The 24,780-nt window shown below is 41.7% G+C and overlaps 1 protein-coding gene across 6 annotated transcripts in view; it reads right to left on the reverse strand.

Moving 5' to 3' along the window:
- Positions 1-473: 473 nt before the first annotated feature.
- Positions 474-24,780, reverse strand: part of casp8ap2 (caspase 8 associated protein 2) — a 51,113-nt gene continuing 26,806 nt past the window's right edge. For 5 of the 6 annotated variants that reach the window (XM_068026487.1, XM_068026495.1, XM_068026501.1 and 2 more), the window contains 6 exons: positions 24,548-24,622; positions 22,261-22,376; positions 17,881-20,351; positions 8,796-11,496; positions 4,934-5,033; positions 474-881 (listed from right to left, as the gene is read on the reverse strand). In XM_068026487.1, coding sequence (XP_067882588.1) covers positions 819-881; positions 4,934-5,033; positions 8,796-11,496; positions 17,881-20,351; positions 22,261-22,376; positions 24,548-24,622 — 5,526 coding nt within the window. In that variant the 3' untranslated portion in view covers positions 474-818. Of the gene's footprint in view, positions 882-4,933; positions 5,034-8,795; positions 11,497-17,880; positions 20,352-20,633; positions 20,859-22,260; positions 22,377-24,547; positions 24,623-24,780 lie in introns of those variants that run through there. The other variant, XM_068026507.1, reaches the window with a different exon arrangement.

The raw sequence follows: 24,780 nt of genomic DNA on the forward strand, positions 1-24,780 counted from the left end.
CACTTTTTCTGGGCATGATACAAAAGAAAAATACAAAAATTAAAAAGTAACTTTTACTTCTCACATTGAGATCTAGCAAAAATAAATTACAATAATTAATATTCACAGTTTGAAACACTTCACACTTCTGTAAATTTCAAAAACCGGTATTTATAATATTAACAATTTACAGCATTCTGTTTAACACGTCTACAAAAACAGTTATGAATGCAGACAACTTCGAAAAAGTTTCAAACCTGCTCTGAAAGATATTCACAAAAATATAAATTGCATTAATAGATTTATATACAAATACATATTTTATACTTTACAGACTATACTACTCTGACAGCACACCTCAGTGAACGCATTGAGATGCGTAGTCAAATGTCAGTAATGTGGAGGGAAAAGTGTGAGAACAAAGTATGTATTTAAAGATATTTGAGATAGACAATTCATTTTTATCGACACTGTTGAGATGAAACAAATCGTAGCATTGAGCTTGCTACAAAGCTATCAATAGCCAGTCCAGTATGGTACAACAATTTCCAGGTTTCAGGGTGGGCGGGTGGGCTGGGTGAATGAGTGAAGGGAAAAGCGATGGTGCAAAGGGGTGGTTTCTTCATGTATGTGCATGCCATTCTGAATTATTGTCTCTATAAACTGATGTTTCAGAGATGTGCTCACTGAAAAATAATTCTAGATTTAAAATGAAGAAAAAGCACTGGATTTGAACATGTGGGTTATTTGTCAGCCATCTCCGTACTTAATATTTCTTCTACAAAATTGCTTGGATGTTTTCAGCAGAACAGAAGTATAAATCTAAGATGCACAAGCTTTCAGTTGTTCATGTTTTCTGACTTTTTGAATAATTTCATCAAACGATAGAACCTTTCTGAAACCTGGAAAGAAAAAAATCTGAATTATATCTTTGCTTTCATTTTTAAAAATGTATTTATTGCCAGTGGATTTCCAGTGGCACAACTCACAGTAAGTCAGAATATGTTGGTTAAGGGATAACTGTTGGCGAACTCCCCTCGGTTTAACATCTCAACTAAAAATAGCACATCACCCACATCAGCCTAGATTAAGTGCTCAGGTCTCCAGAGTAGGGGTTGAATCCACAATCTGCTGCCTCAGAGGCAGAAGTGCTAACTGTGTGCCAAGGCTGAAAATGTTGCTATGTGAGGGAAGGCAGTAGCTATTTAGCATACAGCAAGATCTTACAAACAACAGGAATATAAACAATTATGTTTTTGGTGATGTTGGTTGAGGGAAGACTATTAACCAAAACATAGGTTTATTTCCCAGTGTTCCTTGAATACTCCATGGGATCTTTAATTTCCACCTGATCAGGCATTGGTTTAACATCTTATTTGCAGGACAACACTGTCAGCTGTGCAGCACTCCCTCGGTACTGCACTTATCTTAGATTATAATTTCAATTCCTGAAAGAGATTTGAACCACAGCCTTCCAACTCAAAGGCAAGAGTCCTATTAACCTAGTCAAGAAAAATTAGAGGCTGATTATTTCCCTTAACAGCACACCCTGACTTACCAGGAACAGAGCCGTGAGAAATTTATTAATGTATCCAACACATTCAGAAAATATTTCACTGTTTAAAAAAAATGACAATACAAGATGACAATAAATTTGCAGAATGGGCATGTAAATGGTGATTGAATTTCAATTTAGTTAAGTGTGAGGTGATGCATTTTGGTAGGAGCCAAATAAGGAAGCCACATATCCCTTAGAAAATAAGGGTCCAAATGGGGTCGAGGAGCAAAGGAATCTAGGGATATAAATTTACAAATCATTGTAAGTACCAATGCAGATTAACAAACTCAAAAAGTACAAAGTATGGGGGTTCATTTCTATCAGAATAAAATTCTAAAGGAGAGAAGTTAAATTTATATAGAACCTTGGTTAAAACATGCAGAGTACACAGTGTACAGTTCTGGTCTTCATATCACAAAAAGGATATACAAGCACTGGAGAAGATAGAATAAAGATTTACAAAGATGATACTAGAACTATAACTACAAAACTGATCAAGCTGGGGATCTTTTCTCTAGAAAAGAGGTTGAGAGATGATCTAATACAGGTCTTTAGGATTATGGAGAGACTTGATAGGGTAGACAAAACAACTTACATTTATATAATGCCCTTCATGTGATAAAACATTCCAAGGTGCCTCGCAGGAGCATTATAAAACAAAATATGACAGAGCCACACAAGCAGATATTAGGTCAAACGACCAAAATCTTGGTCAAAGAGGTAGGTTTTAAAGAGTGTCTTAAAGCGGAAAGTGAGCTAGAGAGGTGGAGAAGTATAGGGAGGGCATTCCAGAGCTTGGGGCCTAGGCAATTGAAGGCGCTGCCGGCCACCAAGGGTGCAGTGATTGAAATTGGGAATGCACAAGAGACCAGAATTAGAGAAGCACAGATATCTCGGAGGGTTATGGGGCTGGAGGAGATTACAGAGATAGGGAAGCACAAGGCATTGGAGGGATTTGAAAACGGATGAGAATTTTAAAATCAATATGTTGCTTGATCAGGAGTCAATGTAGGTCAGCGAGCACCTACAATTAAGATACAGGCAGCAGAGTTTTGGATGACCTCAAGTTTACGGAGGGTAGAATGTGAGAGACCAGCCAGGAGAGCATTGGAATAGTCAACTGTGAGGGAATAAAATCATGAATGAGGGTTTCAGCAACAAAGTTGTGCGATGTTACAGAGATGGAAAAAGGCGGGCTTAGTGATGGCAAGAATGAGATCGGAAGCTCATCTTGGGGTCAAATGTGACAACAATGTTGCGAACAGACTGGATTAATCTTAAGACTGTTGCCAGGGAGAGGGACGTAACCAGTAGATAGGAAATGGAGTTTGGAGCAGGGACTGAGGACAATGGCTTCAGTCTTCCCAATTTTTAAATGGAGGAAATTTCTGCTCATCAAGTTCTGGATGTCGGATAAACAGTCTGATAACTTAGCAACAGTGGAGGAATTGAGGAAGGTGGCAGGTAGATGCAGTGATGATGTTTCCATTTGTGGGGAGAATCCAGACTATGGGTCATAAATATGACAGTCACCAATAAATCCAGTAGTGAATTCATGCTAAACATGGTTACCCAGGGATTGGTTAGAAAGTGGAACTCAACCCACAAGGGGAGCTTGGTAAGTATACAAGTGCAAAAGGAATAAAAGGTGATACTGATAGGATTACATGAAAGAGGTTGGGAGGATGTGCGTGTGGAGCATAAACACCAGGACGGACCTGTTGGGCCGAATGGCCCATTTCTATGCTGTAAATACTATGTAATCTTTAGACCACGAACAGTTAGTCCACACAATTAACTAGCTTGCCCCTTCAGGACTCGATTTACTTTTTCCAAACAAAGTTCTCACTTTTTGCCTTAGGTACTGCAATAAAATAATCACAGAAAGAACAAGGCTGCGATGGAAGTGGGAGAGCAGTTAACACTGTGAAAATGATTTTCAGGGTAAAGGCTACCTGTAAAATATGCAAAGTGGTTACAGAGAATTTTTTTTTGGAGGGAAGTTTGAAGTAAACCAGGTTCTCATGGAATTAAAAAGTAGATGACATTCTCCCGCCACCACCCCCCCACACCATGATTTGTTAATCGCTTTCTTATTTCATTGATCTGTGAGGAGAAACAAATTCAGAACAATTATTAAAATGTTTTTCTTCCAAAATGGGCGTGTTTATGTGTTATTTTGGTTTTGAACTGTCTATTCCCCCCAATATATTGAAATTCGCTTTAGATAGTTTTAGGGGAATTTCATGAGAATATACAGTAGTGATAACTTTATGCAAGAGAAAGAATTCACCTCAGACAGGTGGACTTAATACCAAAGAAATTATTTCATTAAAAAAAACTAGTTTTGAGCAAGATTTTTTGATTCTACAGTGAATGTCAATCTAACATCAGTATTATTCTATAAAACAAAGAAAATTACAGCACAGGAACAGGCCCTTCGGCCTTCCAAGCCTACGCCGATCCAGATCCTCTATCTAAACATGACGCCTATTTTCTAAGGGTCTGTATCTCTTTACTTCCTGCCCATTCATGTATCTGTCTAGATACATCTTAAAAGACGCTATCGTGCCCGCGTCTACCACCTCCGCTGGCAAAGCGTTCCAGGCACGCACCACCCTCTGCGTAAAGAACTTTCCACGCATATCCCCCCTAAACTTTTCCCCTCTCACTTTGAACTCGTGACCCCTAGTATTTGAATCCCCCACTCTGGGAAAAAGCTTCTTGCTATCCACCCTGTCTATACCTCTCATGATTTTGTACACCTCAATCAGGTCCCCCCTCAACCTTCGTCTTTCTAATGAAAATAATCCTAATCTACTCAACCTCTCTTCATAGCTAGGGCCCTCCATACCAGGCAACATCCTGGTGAACCTCCTCTGCACCCTCTCCAAAGCATCCATATCCTTTTGGTAATGTGGCGACCAGAACTGCATGCAGTATTCCAAATGTGGCCGAACCAAAGTCCTATACAACTGTAACATGACCTGCCAACTCTTGTACTCAATACTCCGTCCGATGAAGGAAAGCATGCCGTATGCCTTCTTGACCACTCTATTGACCTGCGTTGCCACCTTCAGGGAACAATGGACCTGAACACCCAAATCTCTCTGTACATCAATTTTCCCCAGGACTTTTCCATTTACTGTATAGTTCACTCTTGAATTGGATCTTCCAAAATGCATCACCTCGCATTTACCCTGATTGAACTCCATCTGCCATTTCTCTGCCCAACTCTCCAGTCTATCTATATTCTGCAGTATTCTCTGACAGTCCCCTTCACTATCTGCTACTCCACCAATCTTAGTGTCATCTGCAAACTTGCTAATCAGACCACCTATACTTTCCTCCAAATCATTTCATATACTACTTCATTTCACGGTACCAAGTGTTTACCTGATGTGGGGACCTATGCAGTTTTCCAGCTATGTAACCAAAGGTTTCTTCATTTGTTCCCTTCTGTTGGCAATCCAACAGTATTGCTCGATCATCCTCCCTGACAAGAAAGAGCAAAAAAGGATTACACAGGATGATGTAAAGCAACATGAAAGAGGCAAAGATAAAAGTAATACAATCTATCACAACTAAATTACCCATTTGAACCGATGTAGTACAAAAACTGAAAAAGCTGGAAACATTCAGTAGGTCAGGCAATATTCCTGGAGAACAGCGAAGTTAATGGACCATATATTTGCTGTAGCAGGACAATGAACGCTAACCACCATGCCCTTTGCTCGCGATGATACTTTGTGTAAGTTGCTGAAAGTGCAGCTAATAATAGCAGTGAGGGAAAGAAGGCATGTGGAAATTGAGTGAACAGGGCAAGTAACTACGTATTACCCAATCAGATCAAAAGATTGTGAAATTAACAGTGCAAGGTCGAAGAAGGAAGTGTAAATTAGAACAGGTGAATTTTAATGCAAATCAGGTACAGAGAGGGGGAAAGAGATTGAATTAAGAGAGAGGAAAAAAATGACAAAGGCAAAGTAAAAAAAATTTTAAATTTCAAATTTTTAAAAATCTCCAAATTCAAACCGGAGATGTGAATGAGACTCTAGACTGGTAATAGTTAATTTTCAGTGCCAGAGAGGTTGACTGGCAGTAATTAACACAGTGCATTGCTAAAAGAGTACTTAGACTGAAATGGACAAGACAATGTAACCAGCACAAAAGATCGCAGAATTTCAAGGGCAAATGACATCCAGAGTAAATAGTTTTTTGCACTAGTTTAAAAGGTATTGAGCTTGAAGCCAGCTCCACTCACAGATCAAATTGATCACCACTGCGAGTTTCCATGAATTGTATTTGTTTGTGGGTCTTTGAAGAGGCTCTTAAAAATTAAACTGGTTCTTTTGGGCGCCAGGACACAGGCACATTGAATATTTCTTTTTAAACTAAGAAACTAACTACTGAACACTAATATAACCAGCAAATGGCTCTGTATCATTTTTTAAAGTAATTTTCAGTTATTTAAAATTAGATTATTGACAGGTGACGCACTAGACACTGATTGAAAACGCTTACTTTTTGTGATAAATTTATTTTCAGCTTTATTCATCAAATTGCACCAAGTTACCATTTTAAAATATATCAAGCAAATTTTTTTTTAAAAAGCAGACCACTTCTCAAAACTAGCACAATTTGCACCCGGATCACCGATTGCGCCCAAGGTGAAAACCCTACTCCTATGTTTAAATCTCTCAATAGCTGTTCCCCTCTCTATCTACGTAACTTCACCCAGCCCAACAACCACCCTACCCCATACTCTCTATTCCTCTTCCTTTGACCTACCATTGACAACTGCGCCTTCAGTTGCCTAGGTTCCACCATTTGAAATAAATATCTGATTAAGTTGTCAAGGGACAGGTATGCAGATGAAGTACAGGACGGGGCAATGATGGATCTTTGAGAGACTGTGCAAGAGATATGCAGGGGTTGAGAAGAGGAGCCACTGCTGTAAACCCTCCAGCTATGCTCGGCTAGTTAATAGTGGAATCAAGTAAGGGTAGTTCCATGGAGCTAGAAAACGGAGGATCATGATGGAGCAGGATCACGTGATTGATCAAAGGCTGCAGAGATCAATGTGGACAGATATTGCACCACATTCGCAGTCACGGAGAATGTCCTTTGTGACTTTTGTCATGTCAGTCTTGCAACTGTGGGAAGAGCTGAAGCCAACTGGAGGCATTGAAACTGGGAGTTTCAGGAAAGGTGACAAACCATTCAAGTATATTGGGAGAGGAGGTTGCCAGAAACGGGACAGTAGTTAACAAAGAAAGAGATTGGTTGAGGATGGGGTTTTTCTTTCCAGGAGTGTTGATGGCAGTTTTGAGATATAATGGGACAGTGGCTGAGTAGACAGATCCATTTATAATACTGGCTAAAATGGCAGCCAGAATGTGAAGGCCAGTGAGTTTACAGGTTATGGTGCCAAGGGAGCAAGAAGAGGGTTCATAGATGAGTTTGTACAGGGTGTGGAGATGAGGTTTTTACAGCTATGGTGGGAACTGGACTGGGGGAAGCCAAGAGGAAAGGGGAAGCAGCAGAGGCAGCTTAATGGATGCTCTCTATCCATGAGCACCTGACACTTGTTGTTAGAAGTGAGGCTAGAAGGATCATAGTATAAGATAAATGAAACAGCTGAAAGTGTGAAGTAGTTATCCGAAGTGTTCAAGCCCAGATGGACAGTTTAATTAAGCTAGCTCCAAAGAACAAGGATGACTATCAAATCAGCTTGATTTTTCAACTGATGCAACTATAGGTAGATGCTGTTCAAACTGATCAATGGTTAAAAGGTGCTTCCTTCAACAAGGTCTGTTCCTGGCTGCATCCAATGATCCAGTGGAACTGATATGATAGCATCCTTCAAAACTAACATAAGCTTTAAAGACACTAACAAATAACAGGCTGCCCACAAAAGAAGCCTAAGTTGCACTTAAGATCACCACAATTTTCTACATGAACTGCTTGACACAGGAAAACACACCTGTACTGAACGTGTCCAATTTCAGACAAAGAAAAAACAAATTATATGTAAAAAGATTTATGGTAGGTTTACAAAGCTACAGTTTTAAGTACACCACTCAGTTTCCTCTAAAACCCAAGTCTGTCCAGGTTCAGCAAGTAATTAGGAAAGCTAATAGAATGTTATCGTTTATTGTGAAGGGAATTGAATACAGAGTGGGGTGGTTATGCTTCAGCTATACAGGGCATTGGTGAGGCCACATCTGGAGTACTGTGTACAGCATTGGTCTCCTTATTTAAGGAAGGATGTAAATGCGCTGAAAGTGCATACCTTCAAGACAAGGTTTACTAGACTAATAGCTGGAATGGGTGGGTTGTCTTAGGAGGAAAGGTTGGACAGGCCAGGCTTGTATCCAATGGGGTTTAGAAGAGTAAGAGCTAACTTGATTAAAACCTTTAAGATCCTGAGGGGTCTTGACAGGATGGATGTGGAAAGGATGTTTCCTCTTTGGCAGAATCTGGAACTAGGGGTCAGTATTTACAAATAAGGGGTCACCTATTTATGACAGAGATGAGGAGAAATGTTTTCTCTTGGAGTGTCGTGAGTCTTTGGAACTCTCTTCCTCAAAAAGGTGGTGGAAGCAGAGTCTTTTAAGACAGAGGTAGATAGATTCCTGATAAGCAAGGGGGTCAAAGGTTATAGGGGGTAGGCGGGAATGTCGAGTCAAAGTGACAATCAGATCAGCCATGATCTTATTGAATGGCAGAGCGGGCTCGGGGGGCTGAGTGACCTACTTCTGCTCCTAATCCATATGTGCGTCACTTTCCTCCCTTATTTTAGGCCATCCTCTATGCTCTTACCCCCTCCCATGTCCTTGCTATATTGAAATCAAGACTTGTTAATATGCAGCTTTCCCAGGGTCAGAATCTACCCTCCCTCTGACAATCCACTAATCAACTGTTAATCAACTGACATGAACTTGGCACTAACATTCACGTCACACAAGTGCCAGGCAATGACCATCTCAAACAGGAGAGAATCTAACCAACTCCCCTTGATGTTCAATAGCATTACCATTACCTTTTCCATTCTCTTCAACACTGGCCTGCTCTTTACTCTGGATGTGGCCATTCACCTAGGTTTCTCATTTTAAAAAATATTAAATGAACACTTTACATGCAACTGCAAGGCAATCAGAATGTTAAACATTTGCAATTACAGGCCATTAACCATACTTTATGCACCTAATAGTCAAACTTTTAAAATCTACAAATTGACATACTGATTTCCTACCTGGTCCATGTAACCACAACTTCACCATTCTTCTTGATTACATTTTTAGCGGGAAGACTAGTTGATGGTGACTTGGCTATAGACTGGGAAGAATTGTCCATTGTTTTCTTTGGCGTAACTATTGTTTTGCTGCTGAGAGCTTTCTTTACTGATGAGGAGCTTCTTTTACCCTTGGTTTGTTTATCTTTCCTCTTATTGCTTTTCAAAAGCTCATTCTCCTTTCGTGTTCTTTTCATAACGGAATCCACTTTCACATTACTCTTCCTCTTCCTGTTACCTGAAGTACCCTGCTGTGAAACAGTTGCTGCACAAGTCGGCTTAGTCGATATTATAACACTTTGAGCATTGTCACTGGAGTTTTCAAGTGAGGGCTTCACAGCTACGTGATTTTCAATTGATGGATGATCTCCCTCTGAATGAGGTAGTTTCATGTCCACATCTATTCCCAACTCTTCCAGGTTTTTGATATTATCGACTGGATGTTCTACAATTAAGGACTGACTTGGCAACGATTCAGATATTGCATGATCCTGATTACCAAGCACTGTATCCACATTTCTGCAGGATGCTGCAGTCTCATTAACGGTTTTCATACAGTGGTTGCCGCTTAGTCCCAGCTCAGATGCCGGCTTCTCTCTCACTGCTGCAGAAGGCGAACTTTGCTGACTAGATTCGGCGTCAGGTGGCCTGCATCTTATCGTAACAATAAAATGATCATTGGACTTTTCCATCACGACCGCCTGCATTGGGGGATGGAGCTGATACTGAAAAGCAGAGGATGAAATCTGTTTGTTCCATGTTGAAGAATTGCTCGACCTGCTGCTGGAATTGTCTGAATCCAATGCCAAGTGGATATCTTGTTCTGAAGCATCCTCTTCATCAAGGACAGCACTTTCACTGTAATGTGCAGCCAAAATTGCCTCATTCACTCCATCATGCAGAGATTCTCCAATCTGAGATGTTAAGAAGCTGATCTGCCCATCTGATTTAAGAGGTGAGGGGACTGTAAGAGAAACTGCCAGATCCTCCATCAGAATAGAGGAAACAGAGGAACGCATTTGCAGAACTGAATTACTTTCAATTAGCTTCTGGCTATTTGAATCTTCAGGTGGACTGATCACAGAATCTTTGGTTTGCACCACCTTGTCAGGAATTTCCAACATGCAGCTTTCATCTAGAATATCCAGATCAAGCGGAGGTCTTAACCCAACTGTGCGTTTGTTTGGTGTAACAGGAGGCCAGGAAACTGCATCCGCCTGGGACACTGGTGCAGCTTTCTCTGAAGTGGAATCATTACCGGAGAGCTGTGTTCCAATGTCAAGCCGCACCTTTTCTGGGATAGGCCATGAATTACATTCCAATGTTGAAATCCCTTGTTCCAGAAGATCGGAGTCCTGTAACAAACACTTGAATATCTCACCCATCTGAGCATCGCTTACCAAGTTAAATGTGAGAGTAGAGGCCTGTTGTTCAGTCAGAATGCCAAGTTCAGTTTTATCATGGCAGTCTTTTGCAGTGCTTGAATTTATTGGTGCATCACTTGAAGTATTTGAGTTCATCTGAGTCACAGACAGTGCATTTTTGTCTTTTGTGCAAGGCCCCCTAGAATCTTCTTTGGAGATACCACCAGCTGAAAACTCTACACTATTCTTCGAATATTTGTTCAATACTTTAGTTCCTTTACGCTTGCGATCATCACTGGATGGCTTATTTTTGCTAGAATTCTTTTTGCCTGGTAAGTTATTTGCCAAGGATGGTTCTGAAGAAGGGGATCTCTTCAACTTTGGCAATTTATCGTCAACTTTGTTCATGAGATATTTAGCCACTGTATTTTTCTTCCGTTTTTTGATTATCTTCTCATTTTTCCTTTTCTCTTCCAAGGCCAATTCTAGACTTATACTCTCACAAGAGATGAACATCTCACGTACCTTGTCAAACATAAAGTCAAGTTGCTTTTCCACAAACATCCATAATTTTTCTTTCATGTTTGTGGCCTGCTGTGAGAAAATACTATTTACAATCCCATTGCACTTGGCCTGTGACAGTATGTTCTCAATTACTGTACAGATTGAGGTTTTTAGTGGCTGCCTGGACTTTGGAAAAGTGGACTTTTTAACTACAGAGGTGAATTCTGCAGAGGCAATTTCAATAATTCGTTGAAATCTGTGGATTTCAAACTGCTTATGAAGCTTCATGTACTTTTGCCGGATACTCTTTCGAGTGACCATTAATGCTTCCATCAAATCAGAGACTGAGGACTTAATGTGATTTCTTTCCACAGAACTTGATAAGGACAATCTCAACCCTTCAGTATTTTGATCTGAAGACATTGCTTCCGATTTCCCTCGTTTTTTACCACTCTTTGTCTTGGTTAAGGCTTCAGAGGAACAGTTTAGAGTAGATACATCAGGATTTACCAGTCTTGTTTCTTTACTGTGTGCACTTTTACCTGGATTACCCTTCTCCTTGTTGTCGCTCTCTTTCTCCACCTGAATGTTGCTCGCTGGTTTCTGCACTTCAGGTACACACTCCTCTTCATCACTTACAATTTCCCCTTCTTCTATTTCTTCTGAAAAAGAGCGTTCTATGGAAATCTCTGGTGCTTTTCCTCCAGCCTCGCACAATGGCTCCTGATTTTCTTTATTCAACTCCAGAGTGCAGCGCCTTGGAGAACAACCACCTTGGACCCTCGCTGCAGAATCTAAATGATGGACAAACATGTGGGAAAAAAATTACATAGTATTTAGAATTCATAAATCTTTTAAACAATACCTTGTGTCTTTGTCTATGCTTAATGAGGTGCAATATGGGAAAGGCATGCTTGTACATGTTGTAACCATGTCAGCAGAAAAGCTCATCATAACAGATAATTCACATCGTGCTAACTTCATGCAAAGTAATCTAGCATTTGATGGCAGGAATCAATTGAAAAATCAGATTAAAATCGCATAAAATTTTAAGCATGGATGTGTTATAGTTTAAGTACAGGTTTGATTATCCAAAGTTATTCAAAAAATTTATTTATTTATTTTATTTAGAGATACAGCACTGAAACAGGCCCTTCAGCCCACCGAGTCTGTGCCGACCAAGAATCACCCATTTATACTAATCCCATATTCCCTACCACCTACCTACACTAGGGGCAATTTACAATGGCCAATTTACCTATCACCTGCAAGTCTTTGGCGGTGGGAGGAAACCAGAGCACCCGGCGAAAACCCATGCGGTTACAGGGAGAACTTGCAAACTGTGCACAGGCAGTACCCAGAATTGAACCCGGGTCCCTGGAGCCGTGAGGACTGATATCAGTCAAGACGAAGGGAAATAGAGTTCTAAGGCCGCTTGTTTTTTTTTTCAGGCAAATAGGGGAAGAAACAATATTTAAAGAACAGCTATTCAAATCTAAGGCTTCCAGATCCATAGGGGATCTCAAGGGAACCCCAAAACTGTTTTCTGCAGTTGTTGATTTAATGGCACAATACTTTTATTGTTGCTTACTAAATTTAAAAAAAAGTTTTCTGCAATGATAACTGTTTTCCTTTAAATAGCTCACATTGTCCTTTTGAAAGTTAAGAAAGGAGATTCCTGGGAGTGTGTTACTATTTGAGTGGATCCCTGGGACTGTGCTGCTGAGAGACAGGGGGATCAACTAGTGGGGAAGGCAAGAGAATGAAGCACATGATAGAATAACCATGCATGGGATCCAGATGGAGAGTGTGCGGTGGACTAATGTACTGTTCTTACTTCAGATGTGACTTTAGGAATTTGAAGGAAAAATTAGTCAGAAAAGTGAGTTGTCAAGAAAACATGCTCTACCAAATGAGAATTTTAATTCATCGGTTGGAAACCTACATATTTTCCAGGACATCGAATTGGAGACCCATGCCTAAGAATCCCATCCTAGACAATGCTTTGGTGAACTGAGTAGATTATCCATATCACTCTGGTTAGCAGGACATTCAAAGCCATATTGAAGCATGAGTGGAGATGTCCCTCCAGGAAGTAAACACTGACAATACCACCTGCAAGGGGTTTAGGTTTTAGGCTTTGGACCTCATTAAAAACAAAGGGGATTGAGAGAACGATGTGACAGTCTTCCCAGGCTGTGTAAAACTGGGATATAAACAAGAAATGCTGGAAAGACTCAGCAGGTCTGGCAGCATCTGCGGAGAGAGAAGCAGAGTTAACATTTCAGGTCAGTGACCCTTCTTCAGAACTGACAAATATTAGAAACTTGCAAGGTTTTAAGCAAGTAAAGTGGGGGGTGGGGCAAGAGATAACAAAAGAGAAGGTGCTGATAGGACAAGGTCATAGAGAATAACTGACTAGAAGGTCAAGGAACAAAAGCAAACAGTATGCTAATGGTGTGCTGAAAGACAAAGCGTTAGTCCAGACAGGGTGCGAATTGACTGCAAAGCACAAAGCACTCCAAGCACAAACATTAAAAAATGTTTTAAAAAAACAAAAACAGTGGGTAGGCACAGTAGAAACAAACTAACCCACTAAAAAAAACAAATAAAATATCCAAACAAAAAAGAAAAAAGAGAAAATAACTAAACATAAAAGGGGGAGTCCGTCATACTCTGAAATTATTGAATTCAATGTTCATTCCGGCAGGCTGTAGCATGCCTAATCAGTAAATGAGATGCTGTTCCTCGAGCTTGCGTTGATGTTCGCTGGAACACTTCAGCAATCCCAGGACAGAGATGTGAGCATGAGATCGGGGGGGGGTGGGGTGGCGTTGTTGAAATGGCCAGCAGCCGGAAGCTCGGGGTCATGCTTAGGACTGAGCAGAGGTGTTCCGCAAAGTGATCGCCCAATCTGCGTTTGGTCTCCCCAATGTAGAGGAGACCACATTGTGAGCAGCTAATACAGTATACTACATTGAAAGAAATACAAGTAAATCGCTGCTTCACCTGAAAGGAGTGTTTAGGGCCTGGGATAGTGAGGAGAGAGGAAGTAAATGGGCAGGTATTACACCTCCTGCGATTGCAGGGGAAGATGCCGTGGGAAGGGGATGAGATGGTGGATGAGGGTGTCACGGAGGGAACGATCCCTTCGGAATGCCGACAGAGGAAGGGAGGGGAAGATGCGTTAGTAGTTGCATGACGCTCGATGTGGCGGAAGTGGCGGAGGATGAACCTTTGGATCTGGAGGCTGGTGGGGTGGAAAGTGAGGACAAGGGGAACTCTGTTGCGGTTCTGGGAGGGAGAGGAAGGGGTGAGGGTAGAGGTGCGGGAAATGGGCTGGACACGGTTGATTGCCCTGTCAACCACAGTGGGGGGGGGGGGGGGGAGAATCCTCGATTGAGGAAAAAGGAAGACATCAGAAGTGCTGTCTTGGAAGGTCACTATCCGAGGCACCAAACATTCCTTTCAGGCGAAGCAACAATTTACTTGTACTTCTTTCAATTTAGTATACTGTATTCGCTGCTCACAATGTGGTCTCCTCTACACTGGGGAGACCAAACACAGATTGGGTCATCGCTTTGTGGAACACCTCCGCTCAGTCCGTAAGCATGACCCCAAGCTTCCGGTTGTTGGCCATTTCAACAGCCCCCCCGCTCTCATCTCTGTCCTGGGATTGCTGAAGTGTTCCAGTGAACATCAACGCAAGCTCGAGGAACAGCATCTCATTTACCAATTAGGCACACGACAGCCTGCTGGACTGAACTTTGAGTTCAATAATGTCAGAGCATGACGGAACCCCCCCCCACCCCCCCTTTTATGTTTAGTTATTTTCTCTTTTTTATTTGGTTATTTTATTTTAATTTGGTTAGTTTGTTTCTACTGTGCCTACCCACTGTTTGTTATTTTAAATTATTTTTTTAATGTTTGTGCTTGGAGTGCTTTTTGCTTTGCAGTCTATTCACACCCTCGCTGTACGAACGCTTTGTCTTTTAGCACTCGATTAACATACCGTTTGCCTTTGTTCCATGACCTTCTGGTCAGTTATTCTCTATGACCTTGTCCTTTCAACACCTTCTCTTTGGTTATCTCTTGCCCCATATCCCCACTTTACTTGCTTAAAACCTTTTACATTTCTAATATTTGTCAGTTCTGAAGAAGGGTCACTGACCTGAAATGTTAACTCTGCTTCTCTCGCCACAGATGCTGCCAGACCTGCTGAGTATTTCCAGCATTTCTTGTTTTTATTTCAGATTTTCAGCATTTGGCTTTTATTTTAGTGTGTAAAACTGGGAGTTTGTTACACACAGCAGACAAGCTCCTGAGACTTTGAAGCAGGCAAGTTTCGAGTGATAACCAGGCAGAACCCCAGTGGGGCTGTGTCTCTCTCTCCCTCTCCAGATAACATCGCAAGTTTGAAAACCGTCTGCAACTGTGCACCATCCAAGCCTAGTGATTGCTACAGACAGAGATCGCAGGAGAAGAAAGCCACCTACAATTTTGTCTCCAAGAAAGCCCTGAGCCAGGTGGGTTGGCCACAGAGTGTACGTCTACCCGCCAAAGACTTCAAAGATCACTTCAGCCAGAAGACAACAGAATTACCCAACCTCACAGACTGTATATTAATTTTTTACTTGTTCTGGACTCTAATCCAAACCAAACCATTTCTTACCACTTTGTATGATTTTCGTGTATGTGTCAGAGTGAAAATGTAGCGTAATTTTTTAATTTTATTTAGGTCAGATTTAGTTTTTTTTTTAAGCACAATAAACTCACCTCTTGTTTAAACTCATCCACTGTTTTTAAAAAATAAACCTGCTGCAGTCAAACAAGAGGAAGGGCAAGAGGGGAGCCTTGTGACCCCTTCTCACCAGATCGTTACACATTCATTTACGAAATGAGGTGAAAACCCAATTTAACTTACATTACCAACAACACACAGGCCAATAGAAAGTTGATCACTGGCATATTACTTCAAAAAATTCTTTGGAAATGAGTGAGGGAACGAAGACAAAAAAAAAAGTCTCAAATCAGCCATTCAAAATCAAAGAGCTTTATAGCACTATTCAGGCGGAGGCCAGCATTCAGCCCATGGTAACTATGCCAGAGATTTGCTAGAACAATCTAATACTAATCCCATTGCCCTGTCTCTATCCATAGCATTGCATTTCTGCTTCAAATACTTAATTAAACTTTCCATTAGTGATGCAATGGGCTCTGCTTCAACCACCTTGATTAACTCATACATTTCTAAATGTTTACTAACTTGATCTCAAATTATGGATCATTAAGCATTTTCCTATGATCAGTGTTGGACTAACTGATCAATAGTTACCTGGTTTATGCTCCTTTCTCTTCTTGAAGAGAGTTGTTACATCAGCTTTTCTCAATCGCATGGCAACATTTGCTTAAGCAGGCCTGGAAATACTATGACTGAAGCCTTTGTTGTCACTCTCTAGCTTCTTTCAACATCCTGAGGTGCATGCAGTCGATGCTGAGTGGATTAACTACTTTGAGTTCAGTTTAACAAGTTCCTTTTCTGCAGTTATCTCTGACAAATGTTCCATCTCCTTCCCCAGTACTCAGCTTTTCTCACTTCCGCTAACATTTGTCAACAAGATTCAAAATATTTATCCCTCAACCATACCTTCACAATTAATACCTGGGTTGTCCTACCCTCTCTTTATTCTTTTACTTCTTCTATGCTTCTAAAAGACCTCACAACTTTATTTTATCTGCACGTCCTTCTAATCTTTCTTTTCACCATCTTAATGTAATTTTCATATCCATTGCGAGTATCTTGAGCGTTGCTAGCTCTAAGTTATCACAGATTCACGCAGTATAGAAGATGACCATTTGGCCCATTGTACCTGCGCTGGCTTTCTGAAAAGGTTCCATTTGTCCTACTCCCCTACTCTTACCATACAGCACTAAATTTTTCCTTTGAATATTTATCCAATTTCCTTTTGAAAGTTACGAATGAACCTGCTTCCACCACCCTTTCAGGTAATGCATTCCAGGTCATACCATACCGAGTAAAAAAGTCATCTCCTCCCTAGGTGTGGGGACAGAATAATATGGGGACATTTAAGGTGAAATAATTAATCAATCATGTACTACTAACAAACTAACCTCGGAGCTGCAGAGACAGCTTATCAGAATTGACTTCATAGTTTCAGGGCTGCACAGACAGCTTATCAATAGAAGTAGACTAACAAAGCAAAAACTAACAGGACAGCTGCAAGCTGCTTCATAGTAGCCTATTGTCCAGCAATCAGCCTAACGGTCCAAGGAGATAGGGGGGATGAGAAACTGCTAGAGGGGAAGGTGAAAAGACAGTACCCCAATCAGGCCATGACACCAAGAAACTGCAGAGTTTGTAAACCAATTGGGAACATAAAGGGGGTGTCACTGATGTGTATGAAGAACTATAAGAAAGGCTTGATTTCCCTGCTCAAAAAGGGAGAGAAGAGCCCAGGTGTTGTTGTTGTTTGCTTTGCTGATGATGTAACCAAGAATTACTGCAATAAAGTTTCTTAAAGTTACAGTCGGACTTCGTCTCACTTTGTGTAACTAATGGGATCCAACACTAGGGCATTTAAAAAAAAATTATCTTAAATCAGTGTCCTATGGTTATTGACTCCCTTACCATTGGAAACAGCTTCTCCCTATCTACTTTATCAAACTCCCCTCAATTTCGAAAACCTCTATTAAATATCCCTTAAGCTTTTCTGTTGTGAGAACAATTCCAGACGCTCTAATCTCCCCATATAACTGAAGACCCTCATCACTGGCATCATGGGTGACCAAAGAAACAAAGAAGAAAAGGAAGCAAAATAAAGGAACGGGACTAAAATCAATTTGTGAAATCAAAGGGCTTTATTCGGAGACTAGGACAATGCATCTGGCCAATTGCAGACATGCGGACGTGCTGACCATGCCACACGCAACTGTACACCCAGCAGCTAAATAAAGCAAAATATTTCATGGGATATTAACAAATGTCACTTACCTTTTCATTCATAGGAACAGGTTGGGGTTAGCTGTACACAGTGCCAACTGTTTTGCATTTGTATCCATTTTATTAAAAATATCTTCATTTTAATCCTGCCAACCCACAATTATGTATGGAAGAAATCCTTCCAACAATTTTATGTACATTAAAAAAACACATTTACCTTTTTGGTCAACGTCCCTCTCTGCTTGTATACCCGAGCTCTCCAATGTTGAGGGTCTAACAGGACGTAAAGGACTGGTTAATGGACTGATTGGTTCCGGTATGCACCCTATATAGGTGAAATCAATGCTCTGAATGGAGCTTTCTTCCTGGTCATCTGGTATGCCAAAATTTTTAACAGGTGTTTTGGTGACAGTTGCTGAAGAATCTACCGCACTTCCATATGGTGGCTGCAGTTCAAAGCCAGTAAAATCTGGTTCTGAATTCCCAGTCCATTCTTCAACAGCTGCCGCACTGACATCCACAGATTGCCCCGAATCTTCAGGTTTTCCATCAACGCTGAGAGAGACAATCTTCTCATTTTTGAATGTACTGTTAATTTCCATTGGGCAATCTGAACTCCCACTCTGTCCATCAACGGTAATGCAGTCAGCTTCCGTAAGCTGTGGAGATTTTTCATTCATTTCACCGACGTACTCATTATTGACTTCTGAAGGGCTTCTTAGAGATTCTGCGTGCTCTTCAGTTTCAGTGCTATTAATTTCCATGAGTGGCACTGAACTTTCAGTCACTTCATAAATTGCCTCACTGATCACTTCTACAGTTCCCATGGTCTCTACAACTATTGGAGCTAACTTTTCGGAGTCATCCACAGTGCAGTCAGATTCCATAGCCTGGGGAGGAGCATCTTCCACCAAAATAACTTGACAGCCTTCCCCCTCTACAAGTTGGGGAGACTGCACCATTTCAAGTGCAGAGGGTTTCTGACTGCCTTGAGGGGCGTGACTCTCAAATTCTCCCACTGGCGACTCAGTGGATTTACAGCTCGTGTTCATTGCTGGAGCTTCATCAGATTTGTTAGAAATTCTCTCAAAATTTAAGCCGGCTTCCTCAGATGCAGAGGCTGTTCTTTCAGCAAACCCCACCACCTCATCCTCACTGAGCAGCTTGCTGAACTGCATTTCATCACCTACTTCACACAGAACAGTGGATGACCTTTTCACAGGAGAAACAGTAAGCTGCAATGTTTCCATGAACTGCAATTTGGGATCAGTGTCTCTTATTGAGTTTTGTTTATCTGTTGGCGTTGGCACGTTAGCCGTGCTATTACCATGTACTGTTTCTTCTGCTCTCTTCTGCACTTCATTTGCACAAGGTATTTCTATCATCCTTTTATTACTCTCAGATAATCTAGTTTTGCCTTTTTCACCACGATGCTGCTCGTCTCTCTTAACACAGTAACCTACATCCTTTGAAGAACGTCTGCTAATGCTGCGGTCTCTTCGATCTTTGTGCTCAGATTTACCCTTTTCCTCCTTTCTGCTTTCACCTTTTTTTAGGCTCCTGTCGTCATTTTTACCATTTTGTTTAGCACTGTCCTTGGAGACATCATCATGCACTTTCCAATTTGAATGCTTACTTCTTCGGTCTCTGCTATCCTCAGTGCTCCTCTCCTTTGCTGAGTTCTTGCTCTCAATCTTCCGTTCTCTTCTTTCTCCAGCAATGTGCTCCACTACCGTGCAAGTGTTTTGTCTAGAGCTTTTTCGAGGGCTTGCAGGATCTGTCAATTTGGAATGATCTCTAGTTTTTTCCAATCGCCACCTCTCTGGTTCTCTTTCCTTTTCATTTGGCCGACTTCTCAATTTGTCATTTCTTTGCTTATCTTTGCCATCTTCTCGATTATTTCTCTGGTCTTTTTTTCTGTCCATTTTCAGTTCTCTCTCCCTGGGGTCACTTCTTCTTGTATCTTTCTCTTTATGTCTCTCCTCCTTTTCAGCATGGTTCCTCTTGTCTCTTATATCTGGACTATCTTTTGAACAAGTGACAAGTGTATCCTGACTAAAGCGATACTTAATCTTGTCACTATTTTCTGGACTGTGCCGACCTGGGCCTCTCAATTCTGAATGTGGCCTTGCGCTTCGAGGAGTTTGTTCAACTCTATCAATCTTTTCTGGAAAATTGAGTTCTTTATTCTTATTTCGAGTGCTTGACAGCTCAGCGATAGAACTGTTCAACTTTTCAGCACTTACATGTTTACCAAAATGCTCACCATTTATTTTCTCAACTCTTCTTCTTTCGTCACAAGAAAAAAGTATTGCTTTATCCGTCACTACATTTTGTCGATGGGACGGTTCTTTATCTGTATGTGGGTAAGACTTACTAGAAGATTCTCCGCATAGGAGTGGATGGGGGTTGGAAAGAGATTTTTGTAAATTACATTGTCTCTTTGGTTCTAAAATTTTAGTTGCATCTCTCAGTGCCCCATCTTGGAAACAATCTCTCGCTTCGTTTAAATGAGCAGTCAGCTCGCAGCGTTCAATATTTGCAGGTCTGGGTGGACATGGAAGAATAGGACTGGGATATTTGTCATCAGTCTGTGGCATAGTTGGAACATTGAATGACCCAGGCGGATGATGGGACTGATTATGGTAACGATGAAGTCCTGGTTTTCCAATCCAATTCATTGATTGTCTGATTGGAAAAAGAGAGAAACTATATTTTTACAGGCAATGCTTCACATTACTGATACACAAAAAAATAGAGGGGTAACAATCACACATAATTTTAACATTAGCTAAGGTGTAGAAACCCATTATGCTTCCTGTGAACAGGGTTGACACAGCAGTTCTGTTGTGTCAATAGCACATACCTCAAAGACTGCTTATTTACGGGTCTACTGGCCATCATCACTTTTGCCACCACCTCCTCTGATGATTCACTAGGCTATCAAGTGAGCGAATGAAACCTACTAACCAGGAAGGTCCTATGTTCGATCCTGGTCTGCACTATTAGCATATCAGCTGGAGTGGTAGTGATGGTGAGAATGCCAGGAGTGCCACATGTCTCTGGGTTGGAAAGGTGGGCAATGTACAAGCACCAGGGTTCTAATGCTCATTATTATTCATCAATCTCTGCTGCAAGCATCTGCCTGCGAATTCCAGGCTCAGATACGTTCACAACCAGCAATAACGCCTCCTGTGGTTAAAGAGCTTGCCAACAGACTCAAGGGTCAACCATGAATACTGGCCATCTGAGCAAGGTGTTTGAGAGCACCTGATGTCTGTAAAACAAGTGCAAAGGAAGAAGCAAACACCGTAAGGAAGTGTGAAAAGTGCAAGAAAAAAAAAAATCAGGTTTCCACTTTGCAGTAACATCTGTCAGATAACTATAAACACAGTTTGATGCAAGCATCTGACAGTTTACACTTTCCTCTTTGCCGAATGTAACCATCAGTAAAGTGCACTTACATGACTGCTCTGCTACCTAGGCCCATTTAAAGATGTTTGACTCAGGTGAAGCACACAATATACTTAACCACATTGTTAAACAAGGTTTGCCCTCTGATGTTAGTTCCCACTGACAGGCAAGATGGGGAGGGGGTGGCAGGGAAACAGGCCATTCATGCCATTGTAATCAATGGTTCATTGGGTTAGTTCTGCAGTACAACAGGTTGGTCCAAACACACATTTTGTCAGCAATCGAAGCAATTAAGCTCAGAAGCCTCCCGAAAGTTTAAAAGTGTGCAATTTCATTGAACCAAATAACTTTTAGATTTAAAAACAGGAAGTGCTGGAAATACTCAGCAGGTCAGGTAGCATCTGTGGAGAGAGAAACAGAGTTAACGTTTCAGGTCTGTGACCTTTCATCAGATGAAGAATCGAATTGGCTGAAGACTGGCATCTGTGATGCTGGGGACTTCAGGAGGAGGCCGAAATGGATCATCCACTTGGCACTTCTGGCTGAAGATTGTTGCAAATGCTTCAGCCTTATCTTTTGCACTGATGTGCTGGGTTCCCCCATCATTGAGGATGGAGATATTTGTGGAGCCACCTCCTCCTGTTAGTTGTTTAATTGCCCACCACCATTCATGACTGGATGTGGCAGGACTGCAGTTTAGATCTGATTCGTTGGTTGTGGGATCGCTTAGTTCTGTCTATCGCATGCGTACACTGTTTGGCATGCAAGTAGTCCTGGGTTGTAGCTTCACCAGGTTTAAACCTCATTTTGAGGTCTGTCTGGTGCTGCTCCTGGCATGCCCTCCTGCACTCTTCATTGAACCAGGGTTGGTCTCCTGGCTTGATAGTAATGCGAGAGTGGGGGATATGCCGGGCCATGAGGTTACTGATGGTGGATGAGTACAATTCTGTTGCTGCTGGTGGCCCACAGTGCCTCATGGATGCCCAGTTTTGTGTTGCTAGATCTGTTCAAATTCTATCCCATTTAGCACGGTGATAGTGCCACACAACATGATGGAGGGTAACCTCAATATGAAGACAGGTTGTAGCCATATGCCTTTAAAATTAATAGTTCAAGCATACAAATGAAGCACACAAACAAAACCTTTCATTTGAATTTGATCTCAATATCTTGACTATTTTACCTTCTGTTCAGCCGATTAATTTCTTCATCCTTGCGGACAATTTCCAGACGAGCTGTTTTTATAAGTGCTGATATATTCTTCTTCAGCTGGGTGTTTTCATTCGACAGACTGGAGTTCTGGGAAGAAACAGAATGGACAGACTATTCTATTGGTCCAATTTGTGACTTTACTGCCTATGGCATGGTTTATTTCACTTCTGTCCTCCACCTGGCTGAACTTGTTCTCACATTGAACAACTTCTCCTTCAACTCCACTCACTTTCTAAAGTAAAAGGCGTACCCGCATGGGTCCTAGTTATGCCTGTCTTTTTGTGGGATATGTTGAACATTCCTTGTTCCAGTCGTACTCAGGCCCCCTCCCCCAACTCTTTTTCCAGTACATTGATGACTGTATCAGTGCCTTTTCCTGCTCCCGTCCCGAACTGGAAAACTTCAACTTTGCTTCCAATTTCCACCCTTCTCTCACCTTTACATGGCCCATCTCTGACACTTCCCTTCCTCGGCTTCTCTGTCTCCATCTCTGGGGATAGGCTGTCTATAAATATTCATTATAAGCCCACCAACTCCCACAGTTACCTCGACTACACTTCTTCACACCCTGCCTCCTGTAAGGACTCTATTCCATTCTCCCAGTTTCTCCGTCTGCAACGCATCTGCTCTGATGATGCAATCATCCACAACAGCACTTCTGATATGTCTTCCTTTTTCCTTAACCGAGGATTCCTCCCCACTATGGTTGACAGGGCCCTCAACCGTGTCCGGCCCATTTCCCACACCTCTACCCTCACCCCTTCCCCTCCCTCCCAGAACCACGACAGGGTTCCCCTTGTCCTCAGTTTCCACCCCACCAGCCTCCACATCCAAAGGATCATCCTCCGTCATTTCTGCCACGTCCAGCATGATGCCACTACCAAGCACATCTTCCCCTCCCCGGTCAGCATTCTGAAGGGATCGTTTCCTCCGCAACACTCTGGTCCACTCCTCCATTATGCCAGACACCTCGTCCCCTTCCCGCGGCAGCTTCCCATGCAATCGCAGGAGGTGTAAAACCTGCCCCTTTACCTCCTCTCTCACTATCCAAGGCCCCAAACACTCCTTTCAGCTGAAGCAGCGATTTACTTGTACTTCTTTCAATTTAGTATACTGTATTTGCTGCTCACAATGGGGTCTCCTCTACAATGGGGAGACCAAACACAGATTGGGTGGCCGCTTTGCAGAACACCTTCGCTCAGTCCGAAAACATGGCCCCAAGCTTCCTGTCGCTTCCCATTTCAACACACACACCCTGCTCTCATGCCCACATTTCTGTCTTGGGCTTGCTGCAGTGCTCCAGTGAACATCAATGCAAGCTCGAGCAACAGCATCTCATTTACCGATTAGGCACACTTCAGCCTGCAGGACTGAACATTGAGTTCAATAATTTCAGAGCATGATTGACCCCCCTTTTTTATTTTTATTTTATTTTAGCTTGTTTCATCATTCTTTTTTTTTTTACCATGTTCATGCCCACTGTTTTTTTCATGCTTGTGCTTTTGGTCAGGGCTGTTCATTATTCTATCATTTAACACCCTCTCTACGCTAACGCTTTGTCTTTCACCACACCATTAACACACCCTTTGCTCCATGACCTTCTGGTCAGTTATCCTCTGTGACTCTCTGTCCTATCAACACCTTTCCTTTTGTTATCTTTTTCCCCACCCCTGTTTTATTTGCTTAAAACCTATTACATTTCTAACCTTTGCTAGTTCTGATGAAAGGTCACTGACCTGAAACGTTAACTCTGCTTCTCTCTCCACAGATGCTGCTGGGCCTGCTGAGTATTTCCAGCAGTTTTCGTTTTTATTTCAGATTTCCAGCATCTGCAGTATTTTGCTTTTATTATATCACTGTCTAAGAACCTCTACTGCCAAGATGGAAGAGAGCAACGATATTATGGGATTACCACCACTTCCAAGCCACACTCCATACTGACGTGGGATATGAATTGCTGTTCCTTTACTGCAGTTCGGTCAAAATCCTGAGATTCTCAACATAACTCCATGATGAGAGCACTATCCCCACAAGGACTGCAGCAATTCAAGGCCCACTATCACATTCTCAGGGCAATTAGGGTTGGACAATAAATGCAGCCTTGCCAGTGTTGCCCATGTGCTATGAGCAAATGAAAAAATTTTCCAGAATGCCTTTTGAATTCTAATACCAGATGCTCATGCAGAGGCTGAATGGGAAAAAAACCTGTGAGATAATTCATAGGTCATAGCTGAACAGTGAGAATGTGCATCAATTACCTGGGTTTGTACTTCATGTAGTTTCTGTAGCAACTCTTCAACTTTTCTTTCTCTTTCTATGGATTTTTGCTGGAACTGTCACAACAAAAAAAATAATTACACAGCATGTCTGTCTAAAGGCTGATCTTTTCATCCATCACTCACACTTAGCTGTCAAATTTGTTAGCAGTTAATATGCCAGGACAAATCAGACACAAACAGAAATACAGTGTAAAAGTGAACTGGCAAAGTAG

Source organism: Heterodontus francisci, chromosome 3 (genome assembly GCF_036365525.1).
Source record: "Heterodontus francisci isolate sHetFra1 chromosome 3, sHetFra1.hap1, whole genome shotgun sequence".
Lineage (NCBI taxonomy): Eukaryota > Metazoa > Chordata > Chondrichthyes > Heterodontiformes > Heterodontidae > Heterodontus > Heterodontus francisci.